The sequence below is a fragment of the Sinocyclocheilus anshuiensis genome, unplaced genomic scaffold (genome assembly GCF_001515605.1).
Source record: "Sinocyclocheilus anshuiensis isolate Anshui unplaced genomic scaffold, SAMN03320099.WGS_v1.1 scaffold322, whole genome shotgun sequence".
Lineage (NCBI taxonomy): Eukaryota > Metazoa > Chordata > Actinopteri > Cypriniformes > Cyprinidae > Sinocyclocheilus > Sinocyclocheilus anshuiensis.
In genome coordinates, this window is record NW_015542366.1 from 858,730 (window position 1) to 882,338 (window position 23,609).

The 23,609-nt window shown below is 38.7% G+C and overlaps 1 protein-coding gene and 1 long non-coding RNA gene across 2 annotated transcripts in view; both read right to left on the reverse strand.

The window, feature by feature from the left end:
• The window catches only part of LOC107692136 (uncharacterized), a 37,214-nt gene extending 15,215 nt beyond the window's left edge, over window positions 1-21,999 (reverse strand). The window contains exons 1-2 of the long non-coding RNA XR_001634617.1: window positions 21,949-21,999; window positions 21,646-21,858 (exon numbers count right to left, since the gene is read on the reverse strand). This is a non-coding gene — a long non-coding RNA (uncharacterized LOC107692136). The remainder of the gene's footprint in view (window positions 1-21,645; window positions 21,859-21,948) is intronic.
• Window positions 9,223-11,148, reverse strand: sox1b (SRY-box transcription factor 1b). Its single transcript, XM_016491064.1, has one exon. The coding sequence runs from the start codon at window positions 10,771-10,773 to the stop codon at window positions 9,751-9,753; it is 1,023 nt and encodes a 340-aa protein (XP_016346550.1). The 5' UTR covers window positions 10,774-11,148; the 3' UTR covers window positions 9,223-9,750.
• Window positions 22,000-23,609: the final 1,610 nt, after the last annotated feature.

The following is a 23,609-nucleotide window of genomic DNA, read 5'->3' on the forward strand; positions in this document are numbered from 1 at the left end:
GTCCGAGCACGGCGGGTGCGCGACAGGTCTCGCCGAGCAGCCGTTACAACGCTAGCGTCCGTGGCAAGCTTGATTTCTGGGGCCCCGGTGGGCAGTCAGGATGTTATTATCGAGGTCTGGAGTCAGCGGCTTAAAGTGGCGACCGTGGTTTAGATTCGAGACGCACGCAGCGGTGCGGTGCGCGCGAGATCAACGCCATTTATAACGTGCGACAAATGTGGGCTCTAGCGCACGCAGGGTGGGTCCAATGTCGCGTGACTTCAAAAGAACAAAAGCACGCGTCAAAATCTGCATTTAAAACACGTCATCTTTGAAAGTGGATTAGCATTGATCTCTCATAAATTCATCGAGTTATGTTATTTCTGTAAACTAATAAAATCCCTTAGGTGGGTCTTAGAAAAACATGTCCAGGTCACATACAGACTTTAAAATAATGGTTCTTCATGGGGAACTATGGTTTCAAGAAGAACCGTTAAAATCCATAGAACCTTTCCATTCCACAAAATGTTCTTTATAGTAGAAAAGAGTTCTTTAGATGTTCTTTTAAATGTTGTAATAAATGGTTCTTTTAAGAACGGTTCACTGTGGTTCTTCTATGAAATCACTGTGAAAACCCCTACCACCCAGTTTTGGCAGAGTGAAGGGCCTTGAAAGAAACTTTTTTTTTTCTTAATGTGAAGATTTATAATCTAAACAGACTTTTTCAACTAAAAATAACTTTTGTTTTATTTTATTTTATTTATTTATTTACAATGGAAAGGTTCTATGGATGTTAAAGGTTCTTCATGGAACCATCGATGCTAAAAAATAACCTTTACATATTCCATATCAAATACTGAAAACAAATGAAGACTATTAGTCCCATAAAGATTATTTTAATGACAAATAATTGTATTTTATTTTTAAGTTCTATTTAATAATTAATAAAAAAAATATTGAAAAAATCATACAATATGTATAAATATCTCACATTCACATCTCACATTAAGCTACAGTAAAAGTCTTTTCTTTTTTCTTTCATTTTGTGACAGGTTTTATTAGATTCATACCTTCACTAACTTAAATATCAATATATTATTGCAGGCTAACAGGTGCGTTTCATCCAGTGTTTTAACTACTAAATATAAACAGTAGCAAAACAAATGCCTTTAAAACGTGTGCGCGCACACTACTTTTTCTCCAACATGGCAGCTGACTCAATGGGAAAACAAAGGTCAGAACTTTTAGGAAATGTCACTCATTTCGTCTCTTGGTTAGTGGCCTGTTTGGCAGGAGGGGGCTTGACCTGCTCCCGGTCACTGGGGGCAACGGAATAATGAATCACCACGGCAGCAAGGCACTGCTCTGCCTGAAAGCATGGAGGCAGCCGGAGCAGCGCGGCGGGATGCTATTGTGGCTCGGCCTGCACTATAGGCAAACCAAGCTGGCAGGAGGTCTGGAAATAGTTACAGTCAAATAGAGGCATACTGATCAAGATACAAGAGGTCTGCTCTCCCCACGGGCTAGAAGAGGGTTTTCTTTTGCTTTCCCCGTCCCTCCCTCCCCCTCTCTCCCGGCCCCCTGATCAGATAAAACATACTGTAACAGCACTTAGTCTTTGGCAAATTGCTGATTGTCACAAATTTTAGGGATGTCAGTCATCGTATTGAGGCCGAAGCTTGCCGTTACACTGAGGTGGGTGACTGCTAGTGTATGTGGAAGTATATTAGCATTGCTGTAGTTTTGGTGTGGCAGTGGAGCAGTGATAACGATAGGGGAGTTAGGTCGTGCCAGCTCAGTGCTCTTTTTGCCCCAGGTGAGGGCAGACTGATCAGATGATTATTTCTGAAGGGGTAAACAGCTTCTGAAATAGAGCTGCGGCAATTACCTGAGTTTCAGGTAATCAAGGAAGAGCTGAATAAAGGGCGCAGTCTGCGGTCCTCCACCTCGCCTCAGACTCCATTACCTGTTCTCTTTCAGACAGCATAATAAGAGCAGAGAAACCCTAACCAGACCCTCGGCAGGTAAATCTGGTTGTCTGTCAAGTTCATTGTGTCAAGCAGCACAGATATGGTTCCAGTAGTCTGAAACAAGACCCCAGGTTTGGGGTTTAAAGAATCAAAGAGCTTCCAGATTGAGACTTGACCCCAGATCGGGGATATGTGTGTGTGTGTGTGTGTGTGTGTGTGACCTGAACATCCCTTTAATTCTTCATGATTGCAAATCCCTGTAAGTGTTTGTGTATGAGGGTCAGAAAGTCAGTGCCATGCAGAATGTTATTTACATTGTAAATTTATTATGTGCATATACACTACCGGTTAAAAGTTTGGAATAATTATAATGTTTTTGAAAGAAGCTTAAGCTTACGAAGGGTGCATTTACAGAAATGAAGTAGTACAGTAATATTGTGAAATATTTATATCCAGTCTTTAGTGTTACATGATTCTTCATAAATCATTCTATGTTGATTTGGTGTTCAGTTGGTATCACTTATTATTGGTGTTCAAATATTAACAATGGTTCTTTTTATTGACATCAATGTTGAAAAATGTTTTTGCTGCTTAACATTTTTGTGGAAAGGGTGACACATTCTTTGATGAATAGAAAGTTCAAAAGAAGAGCATTTATAGAAATTTCTTGTAACATTATAAATGTATTTACTGTGACTTTTAATATATGAATTGTGTCCTTGCTGAATAAAAGTATTATTATCATTATTATGTACCCCAAACTTTTGAGTTATTACAAACCTGCGTATCATGGTTTCCACAAAAGTGGAATGTGACACTTAAGACTGGAGTAATGGCTGCTGAAAATGTAGCTTCGCCATCACAGAAATAATTTACATTTTAAAATATATTCAAATTTAAAATTATTATTCAAGCTTCCTTCATCTGCTCCAGTTCTGCTTAATCCCCACCCAAACCGCTTTAGCAATGCTTACAAATTGGAATCATAAATAATACTAATTTGGCATGATGCTATTTTTTTATCCAAAATATTTTACAATACGCATAATTAGTGCACAAAGGTAAAAGTTTCTGGATCAACTTGTGGGTTTGAATCTACAGCCATTTAGTAACTCAGAACTTTAACCATTAGGCTACACCATTAGGAGATCAGTTTAGATTAATTTTACTTTGCACAGTATTGGCGATGTGTGTGTGTGTGTGTGTGTGTGTGTGTGTGTGTGTGTGTGTGTTTTTTTAAAGAGAATCTCAATAACAAGCATGTGGCTAAGTAAATCCAAGCTAAGGATTTACATATCCTGCAAAAACCCATGAGAAATTCAAGAAACATGCAAACAACTACACCCACACAAATACTCACGGGCATCATGCCCATTGGCCACAGTGGGGTATGTACCACCCTAAACTCCATTCCAACCAAGAAAGCACCAAATGGCACTACACAAGAGGAAGACTTTGACTTCATCTCATGATTAAGAGGTTATTATGTGCTAATGAACTGCCCCATGGTGCCGGGGGTTTTTTTTGTACCATCACCCGCTGGCACTTCATGGGAAGCATTACAGAATTACACACTAGGCATCATAAATTGGGCTAATTTACAGCCTTTTATTTTTTGGCAGCTCTGACCAACCAAAGCCAAGAGCCAGCAGAGGTGAGGTTTTACCCACCAGCCAACTGTAAATTGCAGTCAATTGCAAATGCTGGAAGGGTGATAGAGAAATTGAGAGAGAATGCACTTCACACAAAAATAAATAAATAAAAAATAATGGTGAACACAAATATAATTTTAGATTGTCCTTTGGTCAGCATTAAATGGAGGCCGACATCCTTTAATTGCATAATTATGTGAACAGAAATACTTGATCTTGTACCCTAACTTAAAAATATATTGAGCTTGATTTAACCACAGACCTTATTTCAGGCATTTACCCAACAAACCCGTTTAAAAAATAGGTGATTATGATTACCATAATACATTTTAAATTTATGATAACAAATACTGGATTGCACTATCAAGCAGCATAACGGACTGTCTTTGCGCAGCTAAAATAACTAGAAGAGGATGACAACGGAAGCCGCGCACATTCAAGTTACAAATGGCCGCGTCCGCTCTATGTTAACAATAAGGTGAATACTGATAGGTAGAAAGTTGAGACAGGGGCTACCTATTCTGAATCACCATGTGAGCTGACATTTGAAATATGTATGTTGTTCATAGTTCTGCTGCTAGACTAAAAACATATAAGTAGCAGACCAATGCTGTAAAGTAAAACCTGGTGTAAGAAATCGAAGAAAAAAAATCGTAAGAAATTTTCAGCACCTGGACAGCTCCGCGCTCGTACCATTCTGACTATTGGTCGTTACGACATTGTAAAGTTTCGGTTTGCTTTCACCTTTTTAATTTCTCACATTTATGTATAACAGTAACATTTAAATCTTTCCACTTGCTTAAGCTCAACTGTTTGGTTGAGACCTTTTACGCTTCTGCTGGCGAATGCAAAATAGTATCCTGGGTAACTACAGAGATGCAGCTGCGCCGGGAAAGCTGTGAAATCCAAAGAACAATTGAGAGCTCTGTTCGCCATCTTCTCGCCTTCTCCGGGCTATTTGCATAGTCCGTTCTGGTTGACTGGCTGCCATAGACCGTCCGGGAGACCTCTTTTGTCCGTTAATCAGCAAGTGACAGTGGGGTGACAACTCTCAGGTGACGGGTCTCCCTTTGAGGAACGTGATGAAGAAGATACGTCGAGAGATTCCAATGATTTAGTGATCGCTCTCGGTGTAAATGGACACTTACGTGACTACTGTATATAACTGTTCATTTTAAAACGTTTAAAATCAATCGATCTGCACGCACATAATTGTGGACATAAGTGGCATTCTTAAGAATAGCAGCACAACACTGCTGTCAGCCACTGAACAGTGGGTTAGATGCAAAATAATTAGTCTGCTATAAAACAATAGACGTGAGGCTATCACACCCTTTGCTTACGGTTTAAAAACACATATTTTAAACTAAGAATGTCTGAGATAATAAAAATATAAATAGTTTTAAATCTAGTTATATAAAACACACGTAACAAGTTCTAAAAAGTAATCTTTCTCAAAATTGCCAAACATATTTTTCAAGGTAAAAATATTTTTGAGTCATAAAAGTTTTCTTGGGTTACTTATTTGATCTGATCAAAACTGAGCCTACTTTTTCATAAAAAAATACAAATATGTGACCTTCACACACACAGTCATGAAGGCATACAAATAACTCTTTATGATATTTATTTATTTGTTTGCTTGTTGTCACATAATATCAAAATGGCTTCCTGCATGTTGGATATGCCACACGGACAAAGGTTTTTCAAATATTTTTTTTTTTAAACAAAAATTATTTTTATTTTAAGAATTTCAGCCTTTTATAGATGCTTTATTATCAACTGTCTACGGAAAATTACTCCTAAAAAACGAATTACTTTAAAATTCAGATGTGTATTCACATCATTTCAAACCGCGGTTTAACTAAACATTCCTAAATCCACATAAAGTTAACAAAGCGGCTCCAAGGACTGTCAAATCTACAATGCCCTTTCTCCAGTATTGTAAGTCTCCCAATAAGAGAGAAAAAAACGTTTATTTCAGAAATTTAAAATATTTGAAAGTTTACACTTAAGCGTCTCAGACAGGCTAGGCTACATCTCAAAGTCTTATTGGGTGAGGCTGTTTTTGGGTGTTTTGAACAACTTTCCGCTACATTCCCGCTTGTTCCAACCAGGAACTTACCCTCTCGTGCACCTGCATCGCCTCTCATTGCCTTCAGGAATTCGCTGATGCTTGTAATCAGCTTTGTAAGGCCAATGAGTGCACGGATGAGCGACACTTCCCAACAGCACAGTGAGTCGCGCAGGCCCGCTGAATGACAGTCAGCGTGGGGCGCCGTTCCAAAGCCGCCACGCTGCCAAATTCCAACAGAGTCTCTCACAATCACTTCGCCGCAGGCCCCCGCACAGGCGGACGCTGGTAACAGGGGAAAAGAGGAGTGTGTGTATGCGGGAAAAGAGACCCAGAGAAAGAGATAACTCGCTAACTACCAATGGCCGGCCTTCCCAAATGCGCTGAGCAGAACTTTAGTCGCACGTAGTAGCCCACTTAATCTCCACGGCACGTTTCCTACGAGCATCGTTGCCTAAGTAGAACGTAAAAACGTTCGTAAATTAACCAGAGCCTCGGACCACTCGTAAACCCATTACGTGCTTAAAGGGATCCTTCTCCTTTTGCGTTCAATTTGTCAGAAACAAAAGACACACTTAATAAATTATGCATTTTAAGTGCAATGCCAATTTACACTATACGAGTATTTAACAAAAAAGTTGGTTGGTTTTTACAGACCTTTATTTATATGACAAACGAAGGCATAACGTTATGTAGACCGTCTTATTAGGCTAAAATGAGATATAGGCCTGTCATATATTAGATAACAAAGGGCATTTGTGTGAGAGTTAAATGTCATCTCCATCTTTCTCCCCAGTGTCAGGCTGAGATCTCCAGTAGCCTAGTCTTCATGACAATCACATGTTGTATATTTTTTGAGGGCACTTCCAAGTGTACAGTGCTTAGGTCTCAAACCGGATGATTTATGAATGCACGAAGATTTGTGAAAGACAAACGCTTGGACATATTTACAGTGTAAAACGATTATTTTAAAGCGCGTAATTTGCAACGCTTTCATGATTCACATCACACTGGTTTGACAAACAAGATATTGTGATAAAGTAGACGAAAAATAATACATATTCTTGTTTCTGGTTATCTAAACATGAGAGAAGAATGTTGAAAACAAAACTGTCCCCTAAAATATAATATTTTGTGAAACATGTTAGCACAGTTTTCAGGTTTTATTCAGTAAACATTTAACCACGTCTGAAACGACTGTAGCGCGTAACGTCTCGTGCCTCTTGGAGGGTTTGTGGATTAGGAAAAAAGACCACGAGATTGTTAAACATGTCAACGTGTAATTGCACGATAAGGCCCGCGCTAGGAATTTATTGGCCCAGTTGCTGTTTCTATTCCCCGCTAATCTGGCGCCGCACATTCGTCCTCTGCAATCTGTCTCCGTAATCTTCCGTAGCAGAACAGCAACCAGCTTTTTTTCTGAGGAGGCAAGAAAATATGCAGGGGTATGATAAACCCGATGCTAATTAGGAACATTTAGGACAGTGAGTGCAAAGGATCACCGGTTTTACAAATGACAAAATACAAGCCCATTTTGACAATTTCACTTCAGAACATCGTGGTGTAGGCTATATACGTGTATATATGTGATAAAGGTCTGTCTGGCTATTATAGATGTATTGGTGAGATTTGCGGTAGTATTCTTTTTCTTCTGCCAGGAAACGGTGGAGGTGAATAGGGTGAGCTTTGCCAGTCTGCTGGACGGGTGCCCATGCAGGGCTCATTCTTTTTGTTTTTTAATGCAAATCCGCGTTGCTATGAACAGCAATGTTGTGTATTGCCCTATCACTGTGATGTGAGGACAGGGCTTCATATTTTAAAATAGCATTTTATTAAAAAATAAAAAAATCTTTATATGGGGGGGAAATGTGTATAAAAATGATGCATTAGGCTAAAAACAAGGAAATGTTTTGCACATATGGTAGATGTGGTTCTTTCAAATAACCGAGTTTCGTTATTTGTTCGTAAACTAAACTGTTTTATAAACTTTAGTTAAAAACATATAAGTGAAACTTCGTCGACATTCTCACGGTCGTCAAGGGAAAAAATTAGGTTCAAAGACCTCCCTGAATCCTGCTACTTGTTGCGGGAAAGCTCCCGCGTCATGTCACTCTTCCGGCGGGTGTCATTGTAATACGAATGAAACTTGTCGCTGACCCGGGTGTTCAGCTCTTAGGGTTGTTTAATCCTCCTTTCTCCCTGACACAAAACACTCTCTGCCACGCACTCTGCATTCATCTTAATCCCACTGACACCTCACGGAGGATACGAGCAACATTTGCTTGACGGCCCACCAGTGATTAAATTATAAGAAAAGTATGTTGTCAATAGTAAAAGAAAATAAGACAGAAGGCGAAAAAATAGAATTCTTCCTAAAATGCATATCAAAAGTGGAAATACACTAACATTTTAAATTCCATTCATGGGTTTAGAACGCAATTATTCCATATCCGGTAAATATAGTCATGAGTGGCTCGCGGGTTACCCAGGCGGATTTAATTGAAGTGGAGCGGATTTAAAGCATATGTCTGCACAATCTGGGGTTCACGGGAAAAAACAGGGGCTGGTCCATTGAACAATGAATAATGTGGTTCGCTCTCTATTTGCTGTTCTTCGTTTTTCATTGGACATTATTTATTTTGAGAGGTCTTGAACTTTGACCTCCATCGTATGCATCAAGACACAGCAACAACGTCACAGAAGGCTTCCTAAATGAAGACAAATACAGAAGGATTCATTACTGCAAAATAGCTTTGTAAACTTTACCGCGATTAAAGCAGCTGATCAGGATGAATAAAAATAGTGGCATCAAATAAACACTATCCAGCGATCTGAAGTAGTTTCATTTAGACAGACACAACCACGATCTTCAAGCCTATAAGTGGAGAGCTCATAAGTGTCAAAAACTAATTTAAAGAGATGAACACTCAATCAAGTGACATATTTTAGACATTAGGCTTTCACTTCTTTTTACCTAATCTTCTAATCTAAAATATTTGCCAGAGTAAAGGTAATAGCAATGTAATAATAGGAACTTCTTTAGAAATAAAAACCTGATTTATAATAATAATAATAATAATATAGTGTCCCATAAAATTGTAACTAGTTTAACTCGACTAATACGATTTTCAGCAGATCTGACAGATACATTTCAGTTTCTATATTGGTTATATTTTTGTATTTTATTTCTGATTGCACATGCTAAAATACGTATGACTATTTATATTTACACCTATATAATTAAAGTAATCATCTGCTCAAAAAATGTCCTATTTAAAAAATTTGTTCTTACTGTTTTGTCCCAATGTTTTTAAACAAAAACGCTCAGATTTGATCAAATAGCGAGTGTGACTAAATTGGGTCCGTTTCGTGGTTTATACAGAAATATAAATGTTATCACATTGGAACATCAACTCTTTTTCCTCCAGCTTAATCGCGAGTCCCATGGGATAAAAAGCAAAACAACACAACAAACTAACTTTCCAGAATCACAGCAAAAGCAGTGAAATTTATTCTTCTCACATCAACGCAAAACGTTTTCATTTTTTCAAGGCAAATCCGAATTATATTTACAGATGTGTATCAATCTTTCTCTGTAATATATTCACAATGTACAAGGAAAAATACAACAAACAGATAAGGAATAGATCGAATACAGTAACTCACGTGTTGACAAGTCAAAGTGGGATCGAGAAAAATCTTAGAAAACTTTAAAAACGTTGTAATTTGACTATATTTTACACTGTAGCACGCACTCTTTTTCATGTCTTAAACACAGAACCATCTCACTCGCTGTCTCTCACACACACAAACAAACACACACACACACACACAATCACACACATACAAAATAAGAATTAATCCCTCGCAAATGTGTAAAGCTCACGCATATTGTGTAATTTCGGACAAATTATTCAGACAACATCCCAAGGACACCCTTCAGTTTAAGTATCATATTTAAATAATATCACCTTCAAATTTACAAGAACAGACATTCTGTACAAAAAAGGTAGTTATGCTCTAAAAGAGGTAAATATTTGGTTATTTGAGTCTGAATGCGTAGTTGCGAATCTTTTCATATGTGTGTCAGAGGAACAGTTCCGTTTACGCTCGTCGTGGAACTTTGATAGTGCTGCGGTACAGCGTGAAGTCTGCTCTGAACGGACGGGTCCCCTGCCTCCGCCGTCGGTAAATACATGCTTATCATCTCTCGCAAGTCTCCGGGACAAGGGGCTCGAGAGTGAGCTGTAATGGGAGGACTTACGCTCGGCTCCGATTTCACCAGCGAGCCCAGCGTGCCGATGGCCCCAGATGAAGCCACGCTGGAGTTTTGGTGTTGCGTGTAGGATATTCCACCATAACCTGACGGCGAGGCGCTCATGTAGCTCTGAGAGTTTGAGATGGGGCTGTACTGGAGAGCCGTCATTTCGTAGCGGTGCATAGGCTGGGGATTATGCGGATGGTGATGGTGTCCGTGGTGGTGATGCGCTCCGCTGCCCGGGTGCTGGCTGTAGGCGAGCTGCGCCTCCTGCATCATTGCGGCTGCAGCCGCGGCGGCCGCTACCTGCCCCGAGTACGCCCCGTTGGTCCAGCCGTTCATGTGCGCGTAGCTCGCCGCGGTGTTGCCGCCGTGACCCACCGGACTGTCTAACCTCTGCCCGACCCCCGCTGCACCTATTGCCAGCCCCAAGCTGCCTCCGCCACCTGGTCCAGCGAGCAGGCCACCCGCCAAAGAGTACTTGTCCTTCTTGAGCAGCGTCTTGTTCTTCCTCCGGGGTCGGTACTTGTAATCCGGATGCTCCTTCATGTGCATGGCACGCAGTCTTTTCGCCTCGTCAATGAAGGGTCGCTTTTCCGGCTCGGACATGACTTTCCACTCTGCTCCGAGGCGCTTACTGATCTCCGAGTTGTGCATCTTTGGATTCTCCTGAGCCATTTTTCTGCGCTGACCCCGAGACCACACCATAAACGCATTCATAGGTCTCTTGACGCGGTCTTGGTTAACTTTGCTGCCGCCGTTGGGTCCCGTGTGGCCCGTGTTTGTGTTAGTCTGGGGTCCCGGGGAATGCAAGTCCGTTTCCATCATCATGCTATACATTCACCTGGCTTTAACTTACTCAGCTCACACACAGAAACATTCACACGTCCCCGTTCCTGACAGGCACACACGTGTAGAACCTCTTAATAACAAAAGAGGCCACTCGAACAGGAGAGATCGGTACAATCCAGACAGAGGATAGAAGGTAAGTTAACTTTGCGGCTGCTTTGTTTTATTCTAACTTCCTCTCGGGGTGATTTTCACATCCAGTGCAGAATTGTCTTTGAGCTACTTTCAGCTGTGGGCTTAAAAAGTTAGTGGGAGAGCGGCCATATGATGCGCGTTGACAGGGAATAAATGAGTGAGGGAGAGCCAATGGCGTTTGAGGACGGGGCAGATTTGCATATGGCTCACGATCAGGTGACGAGCACGGGAGAGAGCTGCGCGCGGAAGGTAAACAGTTGGCTACAAACCACTGCTGACAAATGTTATTTGGGGTAAATGATCTCCAAATGATCATTTTCGCTGGAATAAACAATAAATCAGTGATTTGAAACGATGGAGCCTGAACTTCAAACATGTGCGCAGTGATTTTTATTCATTCGTTCAGTAAACCACACTAATTACATTAATAAACTGTTTCGGTCTTTTTAACCATACATCTTTTTTATTCATTAAAAAGTCCCAAACAGGAAAGAAATGTCTCAGCAAGCAGACGTGTAAAAGTCTTATATATATATTTGTATATATACATTTGTTCTCATTCACATTTTCTCAGTACCTTTTCCAGTATTTATCACAATCCTTTCAAGTCCCTTTGAATAAATTGATGCTACAGGTGTTTTCCTGTTGCGACGGTTGCTAAGAAACAGGTGCCTCACACCCAGTGCATGTGCCATATGTGCCCTTTTGTCATCAAGTGCAAAGTAGGGAACAGCTAAAAATTGTTGGTGTGCAAAAAAAAAAACTTTACTAGTGCATTTTTCATTGGTATCGGAAACGTTAGCTTAGTGCAATATCACAACAATTGTGAAGTCGGAATTAATCCCAACGAATTAAATATAAACTGTTTCGGTCTTTTTAACCATAAATCTTTTTTATTCATTAAAAAGTCCCAAACAGGAAAGAAATGTCTCAGCAAGCAGACGTGTAAAAGTCTTATATATATATATTTGTATATATACATTTGTTCTCATTCACATTTTCTCAGTACCTTTTCCAGTATTTATCACAATCCTTTCAAGTCCCTTTGAATAAATTGATGCTACAGGTGTTTTCCTGTTGCGACGGTTGCTAAGAAACAGGTGCCTCACACCCAGTGCATGTGCCATATGTGCCCTTTTGTCATCAAGTGCAAAGTAGGGAACAGCTAAAAATTGTTGGTGTGCAAAAAAAAAAACTTTACTAGTGCATTTTTCATTGGTATCGGAAACGTTAGCTTAGTGCAATATCACAACAATTGTGAAGTCGGAATTAATCCCAACGAATTAAATAATAACTCCACAATTCACCAATTAAAACATGTAAAATAATCCTCTATTCGACATCACGGGAACACAAGGTGACAAGATCGTCCACATTTACAAAGTCCATTTTATATAAGCATAATACGTACTAAAACGTTCACTGCGCTTGTTTTGACTTAACTGTCATTAATTTTGTCAACAAAAGGTGCAGATAAAAAGGCAAAATATAGTCACAGCTTTCTCTACATTGATTTATAGACTGTGATCGCCGTCTACTGGACGCACACATACGAAACCCCCAACAAGTTCCCTTTACTTTGTACTAATTTTACAGTTTAATCACACATTTACATGTGCGAGTTTCCTTAGATAATCTATACAATAGTTATGGAACATCTAAGGATCACAGAAAAAACTTGGAATATGTTGTGAGGTTCTTCAGAAACCCTGTTCAAACGTGAAAAATGCATGATATTGAACGGAGGCGTTGAGGGAGTTGCAGGCGCATCGCTCAGATTTCACAGAAGAGTTGCTCAGAATATCTCCATTAATTGTGAACTGAAGCGCACCATAAATATCGCGGAGTTAATATGTTAATCATGATACCCATCAGGAGTACAATTAAGAGAATTTGTAGGGTTACACAGCTGGTTTAGATACAGATAATTTAAATCAAAAAAATGAAGGACTAACTGTAAGTGTCCATCGAAAAGACTCTAATAAGACTCTAAAAAGACTGCTAATGTGAATGTTTTATTTGTATTGATGTATTAATGTGAATGTATTATTTTATTTAGGATCAGGTTTGGGAACCACTGATATAGAAAGAACACAATAAAGTGCCAAGAAACAGAAAACCTATGGAAAAAAAAACTATGTTTGAAACCACACTATAGGTTTAGTGAACTGCTTGAAGTTGAAAACTGAACTGAGCTGAAGTTGTCTCTACCCTGATCTGCGCTTCACAGCACTAAAATGCTCGCGTGTTGGTCTGTGCTCCAAAAGCTCAGTAAGTGGCAGTCCTCCGTTTTGTCCCGACTGCAAAGTGAATTAGAGAGTCTCTTGAACTTGTGAGAGCGAGCAGGGTTTAAAAATGGTCAACATCTGTCAGGTGCGCCTGTTCTTGCTCTCCACCGCATTTTAAGCATAATTGGACAGGAGGGGAGGGGAAACTCGATCAAGGGCTGCGTATGGGAGAAAGGGCTGTCTCATGCACATATTTTCAGCTTTATTATAAATTTTCAGACTTATTTCCGTATGATTTACACATTGACACTGACACTCTGAGTGGAAGAGGAGGGTAAAGGAATGGGGGGATGATAGGGTTATGCTCAGGAAAAGAAGCAAATTTGCACATCTATGACTTTCACCGAATCAACAGTTACATAGTGTGTGACATCAATTTTTACACAATATCTCAATATAATCTCAGTTTACACAGGTTATCCAGAACATTTCCTAAATACAAGAGGCATTATCCTAGTGCAAAGCTACTGGGGTCCATAATAAAGCATAGAGGAAATGTGTATTAATCTCTTGTATATCTCAAAACAGTATAGTAACAGAAGCCAGATACACTGAGGTAGATATTATATAACAAAAAACAAGTCAAATGGTAGGGGTTACTCCATCTTTATCAGATTCTTTCCCATAGCCACCTAATAAGACTGGAGCACATCAGTGCTAATGGGTAATTATGTGTTTTGAGCTCAGATGTACCAAATCAATGTCTTGAGAGATGGGTTTCATACTTTCCTATGCTGTGAGATGCTCCTCTATGCTGCTTTAATGTTCTCAACAATGCACCAGGTATAATGATACCTGCTCACAACTTTTATTTTGCTGAGCTTAAAGTGTGATTTCCATTATTCTTTTTTGGTTATTAGTTTCCTTGCACTTTTTTTCTTCTTCTATCAGTGGCTCTCAATCTTGATCCTAAATAAATCATTACACAAGTAATTTGCATTACAAGTTATCAGAATTTGATTACACTTTTAGGCCATATTAATATCAGAAACTGCTTCAAATTGCTTATTTTTGCATATTCTCACTATATGATACTCAAAAAAATGTTTATTTATTTATTTATTTGTTTTGATTTGTATAAATGTTCAATAAACTGTTTCATTTAAACAAAAAATGTCTGACTTTTATTTTATATGTCAGGGTTAAATGAATATTTCACTAAAAATGAAAATTATTTCATCCTTTACACACATTCATGTCATATGACTTATTCAGATCGTGATTTTATTCAGTGGAATTAAAAAAAAAAAAGATATTTTAAGATTGTTTTAACCATTTTTGTCCATACAATGACAGTCAGTGGGGTCCAAAACAACACTGAACCCACTGACTTGTATAGACTAACTAACTAACTATATAATGTCATAAATTAGATATTTTTCAAAATATCTACTTTTGTGTCCCTCAGAGTAAAGAAATGCATACAAGTTTGGAACAACATGAGGGTGAGTAAATGATGACAGAATATTCATATTTGGGTGAACGGTCCCTTTAAGAATTTAATTAATTAGTTATCATAAGCCATACATACACTAATAAACAAATCAAGGGACAAGATGGAAACATGTTCACACACACACACACACACAGTGTTGCTTACTGACTGGCCTTAAAACTAAATTAGCAGCTCATCAGAAGATCAAAGGTTGTGCACACACACAACACACACACACACACACAGTGTTGCTTACTGACTGGCCTTAAAACTAAATTAGCAGCTCATCAGAAGATCAAAGGTTGTGCACACACACAACACACACACACACACACACACACACACACACACATGTCTGTACACACACAGACTATGATCACTGTATGGTTTTCCGCCTGCATGCACACATCTCCCTGCTGTTAGCACAGGAATCTCTAAGCCCACAGTCATCTCCCACCACAGCCAGCTTCACAGGATCAGCTGAAGCTTCTAGAAACAACATGTTAGCGCGCCACGGGGACTAATGGTATCAAAGGCATTCTTTTTACAGCAGATGGCTTGCTTAAGCTACCCGTCACAACTGCTGTCAGCTCTACTGTATGGGCGGAAGGTAAAATCCCAACGCCTCAACTATAGTTAATAATTCTCCACATGGTGTCGGGTACACACCATGGTATAGCTGCATGAAGGCTTTAAGGATCTTTCAAAACCATAAAGAAAAAACATAAGATGATGTTCAGTGGCCTCTATGAGAATATGATGTGTACACATGGAAAGAATGGGTTCATATTCAGTAGCAGCACGCCACTGAATCCTTAGGATATATGGCTATGTTGTTTGAGGGAAAAGTCAGTTGAGTTTTAAGACTGATCTGGTAAAAGGAATCATTCTGTATGTTGAATGTGATAAATGGAGCATTAAAGGAATAGTTCACCCAAAAAAAATGAAAATTTGCTGAATCAAAGAGATGTAGATGAGTTTGTTTCTTCATAAAGGATCTTTCAAAACCATAAAAAAAAAACATAAGATGATGTTCAGTGGCCTCTATGAGAATATGATGTGTACACATGGAAATAATGGGTTCATATTCAGTAGCAGCACGCCACTGAATCCTTAGGATATATGGCTATGTTGTTTGAGGGAAAAGTCAGTTGAGTTTTAAGACTGATCTGGTAAAAGGAATCATTCTGTATGTTGAATGTGATAAATGGAGCATTAAAGGAATAGTTCACCCAAAAAAAATGAAAATTTGCTGAATCAAAGAGATGTAGATGAGTTTGTTTCTTCATAGAAACAGATTTGGAGGAAATAAGTATTACATCACTTGCTCACCAATGGATCCTCTGTGCCGTCAGATTGAGAGTTCAAAAAGGCGATAAAAACATCACAATTATCCAAAAGTAATCCACATGACTCCAGTCCATCAATTAACATCACATGAAGTGAAAAGCTGCGTGTTTGTAAGGAACAAATCCATCGTTAAGACATTTTAACTTTAAATGCTGCTTCTGGCCAAAATACCAGTCCATAATCTATAATAACACTTCCTCCAGTGAAAAAGTCCATCCAGTTTGCTCTCACATCAAAATTCACCAACATATTTATTTAGAACTGTTCTGGACTATTTTCACTCGTAAACAGTGCTTGATCTTTGCATATTTCTCTCCTGATTCAGACGAGATGACTTTTTCACTGGAGGAAGCGTTGTCATGGATAGAACATATATATTTTAGCCAGAAGCAACAGTTTTAAGTTAAAAATGTCTTGATGGACTGGTTTCTTACAAACACACAGCTTTTCATTTCACAAGATGTTAATTGATGGACTGAAGTCATGAGGATTTTTTTTGTGGATTATTGTGATATTTTTATCAGATGTTTGGTCTCTCATTCTGACAGCACCCATTCACTGCAGAGGATCCACTGGTGAGCAAGTGATGCAATGCTAAAGTTCTCCAAATCTGTTTTGAAGAAGAAACAAATTCATCTACATGCATAAAAACATCAGTTCAACAAGTTCATGGCTTATGTATTATATTCCAAGTCTTCTGAGGCCTTGTAATGACCACTTTATGGAAACATGCGTCTTGGACTTATGCTATAAATTGTGCTATAAATGACTCCTTTGGTGCTCCACCGAGGAAAGAAAATCAGATGGGTTTAAAACAAATGAGTGGGAATAAATGATCGGTTTCTGGGTGAACTAGTCAGCCGACTTTTCAGATATGCATTTGGTGTGGATAATGAAAGGTAATAAAAAATGACTGGTTGCTAATTTTAGACCAACAGAAAGTACAGGTAAAGAATATGAATACAAGAACACTATGCAGATATTGCCATATCTATTTAAAATAACTTCTTGTACTAGCTACAGCGTGTTAACAGTGAAACTTACAACTTAGAATAATATACAAATGATTTTTGCTCAACATTGTGCAACGTAAGTTTGTAGGTCTTGAGGTGACCTATAAGAAGCATTTCATAATCTACAATAACTGAAATATATACTGTAGAGAGTTTTTCTTGTTTACATCTGTTGTTACATCACATCTATGTTCAGATAGTAACCTAGGAACAAGTTCCTTAATTCATGTCATTATTAAGGTTTTTTGGAATAATCAGGAAAAGAAATAGTAAAATACTGATGCTTACTTTTCTGGGATAAAATGTCTACAATAATTCCAGCACAAGAAGCCATTCAACAATTCACCAAGACATCAAATCTGTAATTCTATTTGAACAATTTTCCATTCTTCTTCATTCACCACTTTTATTGATACCCAATGAGCATAATGAGCAGTCAGCAGATTTCACTCAGGTTACTGTGTTAATGTCTGCGCTTACTGTATTCAACAATGTCATCTTGCACCCAATTATGCTCAGGCCTCACATGGTTCATTAGAGGGTTATGATGGTGTCATTCCGATGAGTGTTTGACAAAGCACAAGTGTCTTCATACAGGGGTTTTGTGGCTCACGTAGTAAAATAAAGAAAAGGCTTTTTGCTCTGCACAGTGGTTGCCATGCACCAGTAAAGAGAAAGAAAGGTATCTTTGGTTAACCACTTGACGCTGGGCCTTGTTAGCTGATGTACTTTTGTATGTTGTTGCCACTGGATGGGACTCCATAGGTGGATTACAAATGAAATAAGGACATGAAGGTGAGTAAGAAAAGGCCTGGACTGGATTTGAATGATTCAGTTGCATTTCGCCAGAAACAGAAACAACTCCACTCTAAGTAAAGTCTGTAAAAATAGGGCCTAATGTACTGTGCTAATATATAAGGAATTGTCAGTATTGATTTTACACTGATATTTTGAATCACACATTGCAATGTGTTGTGCTTTAGGGTTAAATGTCTGTAAACTTAGATAATGTCCTGTCAGAAAATTATAACCACTTTCCATTTTTCTACGGATTTCTTTCTTGCAGTGGTCTGAATATACTCATATTTGAAATGTATCTGGAGGTGAGAAGTAGCAGTGTTTCTTCAGCAGCAAACATAAAAGACGCCTCAGATCAATACCCCACTTCTCACAGCCATAGCGTGTTATTACCCATAATCCCTCTGTAATCCATGTACAAGGGTCACCCATCCTTGTCCAAATAGCTACAATCTCATTACGCCTCAAATAAAACTTTCCTATTTATCTACAGATTTCAAATGAAACTAATAAGGCTCTAATATACCCCTCACACCCCCTCCTTCTCTCTCCTCTCTCTCTGCCATTCCAAAACCCTAATTATATTTCTCCCTATCTGAAAGCAATCAGTGATTGTGTGTGCCACGGTACGAAACGTGCTGACAATACCAGCCAATGGCACAAGTGCCAGTGCAGCTGGACTAATTAAATTAAATGTGATGCTGCCCTGCCACTGCGCTGCTCAGTGAGAGAGAAATGAGCCAGAGCAATAATGAGTACTATAGTCGAGCAGGGAGGAGGGAGATATTGTACTGGAGACCGGACACTTGCAGTGATTTTGAAATGTGCTGGGTAAAGTACTTTAGTAATATGCATATATAGTTATGTTGTTGTTTTTTCAGAAATATAAATATTTTGCAGCATCATATGTACTCTGTGTATGTGTGTGTGTGCTGTGTGTGTGTGTGTGTGAATATATATATATATATAGAGAGAGAGAGAGAGAGAGAGAGAGAGATTTCCTGCCATATTCTAATTCCCATTAATCTTAGTGGTGACTCTTATTGGATTCTTATTACTATAAAAGAGTAACTTTTTATTTCAATCAGCAAAAGTTAATAGCAGTTCAACAAATACTACAATGATATATTGTTACTTTACAATTTAATAAAAATATATACTACTGTTCAAAAGTTTGGGGGAAATAAGATTTTTTTCTTTCTTTCTTTTAGAAATGAATACATTTATTCAGTAAGAACACGTTAAATTTATAAAACGTGACAGCAAAAAAGATATTCATAATGTTACAAAAGAATTTCAGGTGAAAGTTTTTTTTTTACTTTCTATTCTTTCTATTCATCAAAGAATCATTCTATTCATCAAAAAGGATCACTGTAAGAATATTAAGCAGCACGACTGTTTTCAACAATAATATCAATAATAAATGTTTTTGAGCAGCAAATCTGCATATTATAATTATTTCTGAAGGATCATGAGACACTGAAGACTGGAGTAATGATGCTGAAAATTCAGCTTGACATCACAGGAATAAATTAAACTATACATTATATTTAAATTATTTAAAATTTTAATATTTCACAATATTAATTTTTTTTTGTTCACATAAATGCAGAGTTGATGAACAGACTTTCAAAACCCCAAATTTTTGAACGGTTGTGTATATCTATTATTATTATTATTATTATTATTATTATTATTATTATATTTGGTAGGTGGATTTTTTGTCATGTGCTTAAGTGTCAATAAAATAACACCATAATGCAAAAATCTTACAATTTCATCTTCATATTAATATATTCTTATTTAAGTTTTTACCAACACCACCCTATAAATTCAAAGCTCTCTAAAAATAAACATAATGCATATAAAATTCATTAGACAAAATTAAAGCAAAAAAAAATAAAAAATCTAAGCTAAACTTGTTTTTTGAGAGACCCCTGCTGAGAAGAAAAAACAGCTGACTATTAAGCTATCGAGAAACTCAGGTGGCAGCGGAATTTGGTGAACGTGTAAAGCTGCTAATCTTATTTAACCCTGCCCTGTAAGCCCTGCAAATCGGACCTGACACGCTAACAGCACTCGTAAAACAACCCTTAGCCTCAAATGTCAGACCTCAGAGGGAGCCCCTGACCTCAGCTCTCTCTCTCTCTCTATTACTCTCTCATACTCTTTTTCTCTTCTGCTCATTCTCTGTATCTTTCAAGCATTTTGTACATTTGCCAAAGTCTCCCTTGCTCAAATCCTCGCCGGTACATGCCACCTCTCCCTACACCTCGAGCACGTCACCCACAGTCCTCTCATAGGCCACATCTGTTGGCCGGCCTCCCTCTCTATCCTTCTCCACCGGCTGGAATCGGACTTTCAGTGGATCTCTTTCTTTTCTCTTTTGTTAGAAATGGCAGGGAGGAGACAACTAGACCCCCTGTCTGACACTAGTTTGGGCCCTGATCGGATCCCAGCGGGGCTAAGTGTGAGGCACTCAGCGGGACGGCCCCTCTTCAAACTCTCTTCCTTTTCCTCTTTTAGTCTTCAGACATTGTAAATGAGGTCATCTCTCCTGGTCCATCCAGGCTGATGCCCAACAGTGCTCAAAGCCAACCTCTCACTACCTGGCCTTTCCTTCCCTTTGTTTTGTCTCTCTCAGAGGCTGTCCATTATTCCCTTTAGTCTCTCTACCTGTCCCTCTCTCTCTCTTCATAAATTATTTCCTATGCTACCACAACTAGGTGTAGAATCAGATGTAGAAAACAATTAGCAGACTTTAACAGTCCACTTGCATTTGGATAAAAAATAGCTTTTATTAATCATATAAAATTAATAAATGTAATAATATTTAAAACTGTAAATACAAATCCAATCTAATCACAGAAAATAATGGGCATGAAAGTGAAAATAAGTGCTGAACCTTCTGAATGCACTCTTAAAAAATAAAGGTTCTTTACTGGCAAAGGTTTTTAAGGTTCGATGAGGAAACTTTTCCATTCCACAAAAGGTTCTTTACACTCAGAAAAAAAGGTACAAAAAGCAGTCACTGGGTCAGTACCCTTTCAAAAGGAACTCATATATACACTTGAGGTACTAATATGCACCCTTTAGAGGTAAATAAGGTAAATAATTAGATTGGAGGTAAATAAGGTCAATCATTTTTTTAATGTTCACTGAAAGAGAACTAAAAATGGTTATTCTATGGCATCACTGTGAAAACCTTATTTGGGAACCTTTTACTTCTAAGAGTGTACACAGCCACAACTAAAACCACATGATATCTCTGTACAGCTCAAATTACAAGACGTCAAAAAACAAGCAGTTATTACTAATTCATAAGCAGTTACTCCTAAAAATGAAGGTCATGTGTAAAGGGTCAATTTTTAGCTCCACTTGCACCTGTTGCTTCTACATTTGTATTCAAAAAAGGGAAACCATTAAAGTAAGAAGAGAAAAGTTTGAGCTCACAATAAACTGGCTAACATTTAAGTGTCTTCCAAAAGAGACTGTATAATTACAGCTCCTATAAATAAAATCACATACATCCTGAAGACTGAAATCTCAACAAAAAGCAAAGAAATTTCCAGCACACCTCTCACCAAAAACACCACCTTAGCATAAATACTTCCTGTATCTCGTAACATTTGTGTAAAACTGTCTGACACTGAGTAACTCTCTCTCTTTCTCTGTCATGGCTGCCGTGCACTTTTCTCCTGACATTTCTCCTTCCTTCTGAGAAGCCAGTTCACAATTAACCTATCCCCAGAAGAGGTCTTCAGATAAACCTCTTTTCTCCCCCCTACAACTGCCCCAGCATCCCACGACCCACCTCGGGGGAAAAAAAAACCATGCCCCGTACCTGCTGCCCTTTTGAGGAGGGGGGCTGGAGGAAGGAGAGAGCTCCTTTGTCCTTCTCCCCATCTCCACTGGAGACAGAGGGGTGGGTGGGGACCCTTTGCTCCCCCCCATCCACTCCTCATCCTCCGCTTCGTCTCAAACCGTTTCAGCCTGAAGAACCACGAGTGCGGTGGACTAAAGCCCAGCGAGGTGCGCTCTCTCCCAGCGTGCACGCCTGCCTCGCTCCCCTGGTCTACGCAAACTAGGCTGGTTCAGTCCGGGCCCCAGCAGCCCAGTGAGGTGCGCTCTCTCCCAGCATGCACACCTGCCTTGCTCCCCTGGTCCTCGCTAACTAGGCTGGTTCAGTCCAGGCCCCAGCCTCTTATGGCAATGGAGTGGTTTATTTCATTTGCCGCTATAATGGAGAACTCTGAATGAGCCGCTGGGGAAAAAAACGGCGAGAGAGTAGAGAGAATGCGGGGCGGGCGCGAAGCAAAAGAAAAAAAGAAAGAAAGAGAGCTAGACGAGTGAAAGAAAAGAGAGAGTGAGAAAACAAAAGCTAAAAGCTACCACTATTTTGATTCACCCATCCCTTTTTAAAAAAATTACTTCCAAAGTGTGATATCTATTGTACGGGGAATAACGCGGAACAATGCAAGCGGGGGTCTTGGCAATATTCAAAGGGGCTTATTCAGAGCAGGGCCGGTGGCTGGCTGTACATTCAGGCCCAGAACACTCCCATACAAGCTCGTTCGGCGGGCACTATAGCGTTCATTGTGAGGGCAGTGTAAACAAAAAGGCGCCCCAGAGCACGGTGGGATGTGGGAAAAAGAGAACAGCTTTATTCCCCAGAGGTCCTGCATTATTATGGGGTTAGAACGTGTTGGTTTTGTCTGGTGTAGGTCTGACCCCTTGCAGTCACGGCGGCATCGGACTGCAAGAGTATTTAAACGGAGTCACAGGAGGGAAAACTTTCAGAGGGCTTGTGGTTGGTTTGGGCTACAAAACTCCACATCCCAAGTGTGTATGGTGACATTTGAACAGATATTTGTGTTTTTGCTAAACTTGTAAAAGAAAACTGGAAAACAACCTGGTAACAGCTAGGTTCCATTTGTTAACATTAACAAACTAACAATAAAAAATATTTATTAATAATATTATTAAGTATTTATTAATCTTAGTTAATGTGAATTTCAACATTTACTGATACATTACTCAAATCACAAGTTGTGTCTGAATATTATTTAATAGACCTAAGCTAATTAACAATTAAGTATTTTTTAAGAGTTGTGGGGTATATTCAAAATATACATTTAAAGGGACAGTTCACCTAAAAAATTAAAATTCTGTCATCATTTACTCTCCCCCAAGTTTTTCCAAATTCGTATGAGTTACTTTATTCTGCTGAACACAACAGAATATATCTTGAAGAATGTTGATAACCAACCAGATTACGGTAGCCATTTACTTGGTTTGGACAAAATACTATTCAAGTCAATGGCTACCATCAACTGTTTGGTTACTAACATTCTCCAAAATATCTTCTTTCATGTTCAAAAGAAACTCATACAGGTTCGGAACAACTTCAGAGAGAGTAAATGACGACAAAGAGTCAACTATCCCTTTAAGTGTTTATTTTATTGCATTTTATCTTAGTGTTTATTGTAGGTATCTTTTATGGCCGTTTTCTCAGAATAAGATTTTTCCACATGCAGAAATCTCTACTTCAGAAGCAGTTACATAATAACTGTCCAGTTTTATTCCTAACTATATTCTGAAGGTTTTTACAGAGGGGTTTGTTATTCAATCGTTTGCCTGGTTTGGACTGTTGACAGTATTTTCTGATTCATGGAGTGATGAAAAAAAAAAAACGTTTATATGTCAACAAAATGAAACAAGAACTTTGAACCTGACTTTATCCAATGTCTAGATTTCTGTGCTGGAAATCTATGCAAATGTGTGCACTTTTAATTACATAATGCCTAA